Source organism: Lactuca sativa, chromosome 3 (genome assembly GCF_002870075.4).
Source record: "Lactuca sativa cultivar Salinas chromosome 3, Lsat_Salinas_v11, whole genome shotgun sequence".
NCBI lineage: Eukaryota > Viridiplantae > Streptophyta > Magnoliopsida > Asterales > Asteraceae > Lactuca > Lactuca sativa.
The window spans coordinates 11,633,634-11,644,458 of record NC_056625.2 but is presented as its reverse complement, the minus strand read 5'-3'; the positions used below and the strand labels follow the sequence as shown (position 1 = coordinate 11,644,458).

General features: G+C 29.3%; 1 protein-coding gene across 1 annotated transcript; it reads left to right on the top strand.

Moving 5' to 3' along the window:
- The first annotated feature begins 5,454 nt into the window (after positions 1 to 5,454).
- LOC111886489 (brassinosteroid-responsive RING protein 1) lies at positions 5,455 to 6,401 on the top strand. The gene has a single exon (XM_023882743.3). The coding sequence runs from the start codon at positions 5,711 to 5,713 to the stop codon at positions 6,203 to 6,205; it is 495 nt and encodes a 164-aa protein (XP_023738511.1). The 5' UTR covers positions 5,455 to 5,710; the 3' UTR covers positions 6,206 to 6,401.
- Positions 6,402 to 10,825: the final 4,424 nt, after the last annotated feature.

Here is a 10,825-nt window from a genome sequence, read left to right as displayed (position 1 = left end):
AAACGAATTGAAAAAAAAATTACAATACTTTAAAAAAAGGTACAACGACAAACATAATATTTTTGACAAATTTATAAATAAAGATTTATTACAACAATGGATGTTGAAGTTGTTTATATAAATATGAAAAAAAAAATCATAATATGCTCTTATATTTTTTGTGTCAAATTTTATAAAACATTATTTAATGCAGTATCGTCAATTTCTAAAAAAAAATATTTATGGTACGTTTTTAATTGATTTAACTAGAAAAATCGACGTTTATTTTCATCCATTTATGTATCAAATTCTTTGATTTCTAATTACAATGTTTAGGTATAACTTTGTGACTAAAATTGTTGGTTTTTATCAAATATACGTTAATTCGTACCATTTTATTTTCATTTTTATATAATAATACATAAAAGTTGATTTAGATTTGCTAATTATTTATAACAAAGTCATAAAAATAGTTTATTTAGATTTTAGTTTATTTTAGTAGCATGTAGATTAAAAAAAAAACTAACAGTCTTTTTTTCTCAGGTTGCAGACGTTTGGTCCCCTCTTCTACTGCAGAGGTCTACAGATGTAGTCCGCAGACTGTAGACATGTTGCCAGAAAAAACAAACAATGCTTAAGTCTTCCACAAGTGGTAGCTACAATATATACCTTAACCTAAAGCTCGAACAGTGATGACACATATCATTTAAAATAAAAATATATGAGCCAATGAGTTTTTTTTGTGAGTACATGGGATTTTATACCCAAAATAATGTTCGGAAAAAAAATTATCTACTTCATTCTTTCAAATAGTAAGCCTAAAAAGATTTATTTTCCAAATTATAGTCCCTTCAACATTCATTTGTACCAAAAATTCATCCAAAATAAATGCATATTCCAAAACTATAGATATAGTTCAAAGTACTCATTTGCAATTCTTTTATCAAACCAAAACATTCTTTCCGAAATACTTAAGTAAACAAAGTACCAATTTTCCCAAAATATACAAATAGTAAAATTAGCCGTTCGAAAAAAAAAATTACATATAACTCGAAATGTACAAATAGTTAAAGTACTTGTAACAAAAAAAAAATGTACACATTTAAAATACATATAACCCAAAACATACAAATAGTTAAAGCACTTTCAACTCAAATATATACAACCGAAAGACCCAACAAAATGAAAACAAACCTGAAATTTCTTTGAAATGCATGACAACCAATCAACATTGATTTTTACATGATTCCGTCGAATGAACATAACATATCTCTAGGTAGAATACAATTTATCAATTGATATGATACTTTGCTTCCAATGTTGTTACAATGTCTAAGCTTGTTCCCAAGGTACGACCCGTTTCTCCAAAATAACTCCTACATTGGGATAAACTGCTACTTTGCGAATGGAGGTACTATCCACATAGTGTCTCAAGGTGTCTACAAAAGTTTATGCTTACTAACATATTTTCTCTTCATTGTGTACATATTGCTTATCAAAATTCGTTAAAACAACCATGTGTTGTATTGATCGACTAGTCATTAACTGAATCGAATTCAACCTTATATATATATATATATATATATATATATATATATATATATATATATATATATATATATATATATATATATATATATGTGTGTGTGTGTGTGTGTGTGTGTGTGTGTGTGTGTGTGTGTGTGTGTGTGTGTGGATATAAATCCGATAAGAAGGAAATTTTTGAAAGAAATGTAAAAAAAATTTAATCTGCATATTTTTTGGCGAAACAAAAAAATGAATTATTAGGTGTGACTTTTTAATATTATTCGCCGTTTGAAAAAAAAATCATAACGAACTTAATAATCAATAGATGAACTTATATTTTAATTAATCATGTTTTTAATTTATTCAAAATTTTATGATATATAATTTAAAATTGATTAAAAAATGTATTTCTTAAAATAAAAAAGAATGAGAAGAATATAGGCTAACTTTTAGGTACGACAATGTAAATTATAAGATTAACATTAATATATGGAAGTTATTTAATTTACTTTTATTTTGGAGTTTGAGGTAAAATTAAAAACTATTTCACAAAGGCTCATTGTCGATTACAAAATCGCTCTTGAATAAGGCCGGTATACAAAGAACGAAGGGGTTCGTGGTCTACATGATCACGAGCGTTGTCCGTGCACACCAGCTCGGACCTTCGTTCGTGATCGTCGTATGCATACCACCACTGATTCGTGGTTCGTTATGGTGAGTGTTGTTCGTGGTTCGTCAAATGTATAACTGATGGCCTAATACTCGTCACTAAAACTTCCATAAAAAAGTAAACATTCCATAAAAAAGTAAACAATCATAGCATTGTGAAATACGTAAACATATTGTAAAATACATATTCAATTATTAATATATATTTAAGAATATATTTATGTATTGCAAAATATATATTTTTTAAATTTTTAAAATTGAAATTCAACACTAAACTATTGGTATTCATTTAATTATTAAACTTTGTTAAGATATAAGAAGTTACTCAAACTTGTTTTTTCAATCGATTTAATCAAACAACATTGTGACAACAAGTTTTGACGTTTTTATTTTGCTATATGATGTTAATAAACTTATTTTTTGGATTATTTAAGTTCAATTGACTTTTTTGCCATATAAAGTCGCTCACAACTTCAATTTTTAGTTTGTTTTAATGTGTATTATGGTTTATTTTTATAATTTTATTTTTAAATGGTAAATTACATGTTTTTTCACAATTTAATTTTATATGTTTATCAGAATTTGTTTTTTAAACTTTATTTTTATTTTGTTTTTACATGTTTTAACAATTGTTTTTATAACATATATATTAATAAAAAAATAATAATTAACATGTTTTTTCATAATTCGTAGCCTCACCTGCTACTTGAGCCATTTAGTTATAATGAATTATGAAGGGTATGTAAAGGATGTTTTCCCCACTTTTTGTAGGTCACATCATTTTTTTCCTCACCTAAAACCCAATAAATGGGTGGGAAGGGCTTCCCTTACTATTTTTCTTTAAATAAAATTAATTGATTTTTATGATTTATAATTTTTAAATTAAAAATAACCAAAATATTTAATTAAAAAGAAAATGCATTTCATTAATTAAAATAAAAATACAATAAACCTAAAATTTAAAAAACTAGAAAATAAAAAAATAAAAATAAAAAACACAAACAAAAAATCAAACAAACCAACAACGACCTACGGAAAATAATTTTTCATAATTTTTTTCTCTCTTTTTCATCACGAATTCGAGAGCCGGTCCCGAGAGATGATCGATGTTTTTCATCAAAAACTTCATATCCTCCATTTCTTGTCTCTCCGCCCGCTCTTTCTTCCTTGCTTCTTCTTTTTCTTTGCCGAACGCCAAACGTTCGGAGAAATTAAGATTATATCGATCAAACGACGTTGTTATTTTCCGTATTTCATCAACGTCCAAGCAGAAATCTGATGCACACGAAGAAGTCCCTTTTCCCTTCCTCTTTGCTTTGTCCCTACCCATCGGGCGGACAATTTCTTCTAGTTCGAGTTCGTCGTCCTGATTTAAATCTACACCGACCCGAGCATCGGATGAAGTTGTGTAACCACTAGAGCCCATTTTCGTTCGCTTTGATTGTTGGACTCTAAAAATAAAATCTTGCTCGTATTTTTTCCACCTAGGACATCAGACCAATAATTTCCAACAATGGTGTCACTTGAATGGTTTTTCGACTTCCTCAAGGTAAAATAGCAAAGTTTCTTGAAGTATTTCTTCGTCTCCTTGGCCGCTTTTTCGTTGGTTTTTTTAGGTTGTTGTACAACCCGTTTATTTTTTAAACCCCCCTTGCTATTTCTCGAAACTTCGAATTCAGTTGGTGTTTCGTACGGTAGTCGTCACCTTTTCCTAGCTCCTCCCGAAACCGTGCTAAAATGCGAAACCAAAAATGCTCTCCCGGTTGTGCATTTCCTTGCATCGAATCCTTAGAAATGTCAGCCCAAACTTTGACCAAAACTAGCTCTTCTTGTGGAAGCCATGCTGACGGATTTTGTCTTCCCGGTTGTGCGACACCCTCGCGCGCTTGTTTTTTCCCTTTACGTCTTTGTGGGGGTAGTGTGGGTTGAGTTTCAGGAACCATCTCTTCTTCTTCCGAGTCATCCAACTCATCGACAAGTTGACATTGTTGTTGGGAGGGAATTTGAGTTTGAGGTTGAGGTTGATTTGACGATTGTTGATCCGAAAAAACAACAAAGTTTGAAAACATTTACGGCGTAACATTTGGAACTTGGATAGGGTAATATTGTCCAACATATTGGTATTGAAATTGTAGTGGGGATTGAATGGGAGCATCGAGTTGGGGCGATAAACTCCTTATGGTGATAAATTGATAGCAAAAATGTTTCGAGTAGAGATGTTTAAACTTGAACCATGACTTTTTTTTTTCCTTCGATCGGAAATTGGGGTTTGATTGTCGGGATTCATTTTTTTAGAAGAAAATAGAAAGAATAGAGGGTTTGTTTGAATGTTGGTTGAAGGTAAATAGTTGGGTATTTATAGGTGTGTAAAAAAAAAAAAAGTTTAAATGCATATACCAATTAGTAAAAAAAAATTACCGTTAAATAACGATTCATTCAAAAGAAAAAAGTCTGAATTTTTTTTGGCCAATGATAGGAAGAGAAAACGCGGGAGAGCCTCCCCTCACCTGTTCGCACGCCACCTTATCCTGCACCGACAGTGCGGTGTTCCGCCGGGCGGGAAGCTCCCTGCGGCCCATTCCCGCTTCTATTCCGTGCAGCCTAAAAGTGTAAAAACAGATTGTAAAAAGACATAAAATTAAAATGATAAAATTTTTAAAAAAAATTGTGAAAAAACATGTAAAAAATAAAAATTAAATGATAAAAACAAATTATAAAAAATATAGAAACAAAAGTAAAAACAAAAGTTATAAAAACGATATGTTAAATAATAATATAAAAAAAAAAAGTTAGGTTATAAAAACCAAACCAATTTAAAAATAAATTTAGTAATCTCGTTTAAATTTATAATAAAATGTAATAATTAAATAAACTCAAATACAATAAGTTATGGCATAATTTTAATTTTCAAACTTAACCTTATTTATAAGTATCTAAAATCAATTTTGTATTGGACATTACAATAAATTACATCATAATTTTATTGGTAGGAATATAATTATAGACATAAAAAGTTAATTTCTCAAATTGATAATAGTTAATGATTATACTTTTTACTCTTTTAGACATATTTGATTATTTGTTGATTATCTCAAATAAAAAATAGGAGTGACTTAACGTGTAAATTGTAATCAATCGTTTCAACCAACGTGGCATCGATCCAATCATGGTACTGGACTTCCTTGTCATTTACTTTAACCCCTTTAACTTTATCTTTATTACACTTAACACCCCTTCGTTTCCCTTCCCTTCCCTTCTATATATAAAGTATAACCAGCACACATCTCACGGCACGCTGCCATAACATAACCGTCTCTTCTACTCTCTTTCCATCCATCGTCACCATCAACACAACTTTCTTTCACCTTCAACCTTATCTCTACGTCACCGTGTTTCCACCTACTACTCCACCTCAAATATCGATTTGCAGAGATTAAAAGTTTCTATAAATTCGTATATATATACCTATCTGTGAATTCATCAAAATCCCCAACAGTTTGATCTGGGTAATTGAGAAAAGCTCCAACTTATTATCATGGGGTTCCCAGTTGGGTACACAGAGCTCTTCCTCCCCAAACTTCTAATCCATGTCCTAACATTTATGGGCTTAATTCGTAAGCTCATTTCCACCATTTTTCAGATCATGGGTCTCGGGGATTTCTTGGAACCCGAGTTTTCCATCGACCCGACCCGGATTGATTCGTTTAATCAGTTCCGGTCAGTGTCCGCTGTACTCATCCGTGAGATTCTTCCGGTGGTGAAATTTTCAGAGCTTGTAGATCCACCGGAGAGCTGTGCTGTATGCCTGTATGAGTTTGACGACGGAGACGAGATCCGGCAGTTATCGAACTGCCGGCATGTATTCCACCGGTGCTGTCTGGACCGGTGGATGGACCATGATCAGAAAACTTGCCCGCTTTGCCGGACTCCGTTAATCCCCGACGATTTGCAAGATTCGTTTAATGAGAGGTTGTGGGCAGCTTCCGGTATCGCCGAGTACTACGGCGACCTGTCGGTGGTCAGTAATTAAGTGACGCTGATGACCTGAACAGTGGATTAAAATTATTAATTTTTTTTTTTCATTTTATAACGTTATTAGAGAATGGCCGGTGATAGAATGTACGTAATATGCATGTCTATGTACATATAATTAGCATTTAGCAACACGAAGTGTCACATTGTTTTTGGAAAATTGAAGTTTGATGAAAATTTGAGTTATTTTCTAATCAATATTCTTTTATAAATAAATTTTGTAGAAAATCTGACCAGACAAGATATAATGTAACTGATCTATGAATTCATAATTTAATTAAAAATATATATTATTCATATAAGTGATATTCTCATATGTGTAAATTCATTTAAGATTCTCATTTCTATATTAATGAAACAAACGTCTAATCCAATATTATATTATAATTTAACAGAGAAAGATATTATTGTCTAAAACAATCAAGTATCACCAAAGATTCAACCATCTCTAAGTGTTACAAGACAATTCGCATTTCAATACTCATTTTGTCTTTGCTTTGGGATGCTCTTCAACAAGAAGATTGTATTTAAATTTTAATGGAAAAGAATTTACAAGGAATCAAAGGATATGAAATGGTTTTTTTAAGAGAAAAATTATTTCAAAAAAGAAAAAAATGGTTTCTCTCAAAATTATTTTATAATTTTGAAATTGTTTTTACGAATACAAAATATAGGGATATATTCCAATTTCTCTACGTTTTTTCGTGGTCAACAACAATTTTTGCAATTTACAACTTGATCAATTGCGAAATTAATGGTTATTTTAGTCAAAGATATTTTATATTTTTCTCATTCTATACATGTTGCCTAAATTATCCATTTTGTTGTAAACCTTTAATTTTTGGTTGAAGGATGCATATCCACCAAAACATGAGTGTTTTTATTATTTATACCATCATTATGGTTCCTTTTTCTAATTAAAATGAAGGGTATAAATTCAAAAGACATGTTTTGATATTGATGAATCAAAACCGAAATATCACCTCCTATTTTGAATATATGGTTCATTTGCATTTTTTGTTTAAACGTGCGAATAAATTGCGAACAAAGTTTTTGGAGATCCAATTCAACAATGAATTTCGTAAAATTTTCACATCTAAGTACATCCATTTCGGAAAATCTTAAAGGGGGAATATTAATATAAAAAAGGGAAGAATAATATGATAAATTTTAGTATTTTAAAATTTTAATTTAATGTATCATATAAATGGTTAGATCGTACTATATTTTCACACGTAGGCCAAATTTGGTAAGTTATCGGTTGGCAAATATTCAATTTGAGTAGTCAGTTTCCACTCGAGAAAGTGTTTGAAATTATTGTAATCGGATTCTTTTTTAGCATGCGATGTTGACGTGTACCTTTCGTTAACACAGGTGCCGATTTCAGATAAAAAGCTAACGCAGGTTAAATTGAGTCGGGGATAAAACTACTTAGAGATATTTCACTTAAATGACCATAAGAAGTGATATGAAGTGGTGATCTTTTATTATAAATACTACGTATATCTTTTTGCATTTTAACGAAATGATCATTACTATTGTCTCCTTTTCGGCATATCAAGGTTGGATTGTTATATTTTTTTTTTTTTGAATTTCAAACTCCAACCATTATACGCCTATCGTAAAGACTCGCGTGGAAGCTTAATTTTGAGACAAAAATAATATTTTGGGCATGATTATGCCTTAGTTATGACGAATGTTAACATAAAAGAAATCAAACATTTATAATGATCTCAAAACATAATAGACATAAAGAAAAAAAATCCTTAGTGATACTAATATACAAGAATACCAACACACAATATTAAGAATTAATCTATCATTTGCTACAAATGAAGGTATTTTAAGCTCAACCATAACAAGTTAAACATGTGATACAAAATCACTTGTAATATGTAACTGTTTGGTATTTATGATGAATGCTAACATAAAAGAAGTAAAACATTGATAATGATCTCCAAACATAAAAGACATGAAGAAAAAAAAATCCTTAATGATACTCATATACAAGAATACCAACACACATCATTAAAAATTAATTTATCATTTGCTACAAACGATGTATTTTAAGCTTAACAAAAACAAGTTTAAAATGTCTTATCTGTTACAAAATTACTTGTAATATGTAACTGTTTGTACTTTGTAGTGGTGATGCTAAACATAAGTAAGATGGGTCCAATGATCCACCTAATTTGTTTAATTTATCTAAAATTTATATAGAAAAAATTTTCTATTCTATCTTTAAAAAAATATTTAGGACCCAACTTACATATAAAATCTTTGAATTTTTATAGAAATTTTCCTATAGAAAACTAATGAACCATCTGGTTTTTATTCTAGATTCGTCATTGACCGTTTGATAGTATTTTTTTATTAAAACTTTTGGTTAAAATAACTTTGTTTAAAAATTATGCATTTTTCTTTAAATTTTTTGAAATGGAATATATATTAAAATTAAAAAATTAAAAAATTAAAAAAAAAACAAAAAAAAAAAAAAAAAAAGATTCAGGTAACAACTAACATGTAAGAAGCAAGAAGGTTCGTTTGGGTGGTCGGGACTTGGGTGTGGTACAATCTGGAAAGCCCATAGCAATCATCTCATTTACGCGTAATAGTCTCTATTTGACTTCACCTTTTTTTTTCTTTCACTCTTCTTTGTTTTTTGGTTTTTTTTTTCTTTTGTTTCTTAACATTGACATTACATTTACAAACTAGTCTCGAATATACGAGTAATTACTATGTAGCCCTAGCTAAAATGTATACCTATACATCCTTCAAATTTTCATATATCGTTTGTTCATAATTAAAACGGATTTATGATAAATAATAACAAATAATAAAATTAAAGATAAAGATGTAAAAACTGAAAAATGAATAAATTAATTACTAAAATACCATCTTGTTAAATGTTATTAGAAAGATGTTTTCGACATACTTAATATATTTGGGTCCATTAAGATACTTGATAACCCTGTCTGAATGTGGATGGATTTTGTCAGGACCAATTGTTGACTTATATTATTATGTCCTACATTACTAAAGTCTGTCTATTTTGAAAATATGTTTCCCGGAACAATGTCTTCATTAAATGGCCAAAGACCATTTCATTTTTAGAAAGCTTGGGTGAATATTTTATTAACTAATCCACGTGTATTGTATTGTATAAAAATAAAACCCTGTTTACTTTCCATTTGATTCTCATGTCATTTTTTAATGAAGAAGCCGCCTCCAATACTTGACCTTTTAATTACTAAATCCAGCATCCTTTCTTTGAACCTAATTGATGTCCAAATAAGATAAGCATACTAAATAAAGAATTTGTATCATATTTATAACATTAAATTGTTTGTCACTTACTTGTTAGTCGTTACTAATGAAGTTTATTTTAAAACGAGTATGCCATTCAACTTGACATTTTAATATTACTTGGTCATTAATTATAGCATGTAATAATAGATACAAGATGAAATTTAAGTCACATGTGACCGATTCATTTGGTAGCCCACCTGCTATAGTGTTCGGAATCTCTCAAGCTACTTTTTAATTTTTCCTTCAAACATAAATTTAGTGAAAAAAATTTATATATAAATAAGATCCCTAAAAAATATACAAATCATGATTTTTTTTGCTCCTGAACCAATTACCTATCTATCTTTTTGAATTTTGACCTTCAGGTTTATAAAATGACAAGTTTATTCAAGAACTTGATTTTTTTTTAAGTAATTTTTTTTTATTTTTTATTTTTTTTTTAATTTTAAGGTTGCATGACATTTGATCAATGATAGATATCACAATAAGTTAATACATCTTAGTTATCATCGTATAACGAATTAGAAAACAAACGGACAACAAGTTGTGTCGCTAAGTTTTTTTTATGGTAAAATCAATTCTTTTGAAGGCAGGTTTATTCTATAACTTGACATTTTGATATTATTTAATCCTATTGTTTTAATGTAAAACTATTACCCTTATTGTTATTGTTATGAAGCTTAATAATGTTTTTAGGAAATATATTGTCTTTCTATTGTATCAAAGAGTAACCAATGGGTCTCATGTATATCAGTTATAACATCTTACTAACTTTTATTATTGGATTTATTGGTATAATTATTGATTCAATTCAACGTAAACTTGATAAACCTTAAACCTAATGAAAAATATTTACTTGGAAAACATGATATCCCTTAGGGTGTGTTTGGTTGGGTGGAATGGAATGACAAAGGAATGAAATTGACTAAGTAATGGAATGGATGAGGTAATGGAATGCTTCATTACCTTTCCATTGTCATGTTTGGTTACGTGATGGAATGAAATGACTCATTCATCTATGTTGTTTGGTATGTACAAAAAAGAGAAGGTAATGGAATAGAAATAATTTACAATGACAAAAATACCCTTACAACACAAAATTCATAGAATTCAATAAAATTCAACATTATCTATCTGGAAATTATAGTTTCTATTCTAAATGGTTTATATAAATAAGAACTTTTACTTATAATTAAAAAATCTATCTCATAAAACCATATCAAAGTCTAACCAACCCTAACAAACTAAAATTATCATACTTTTCATAACTTAAAAAACTGCAATATCATAAAAAGCCATATAAATAACG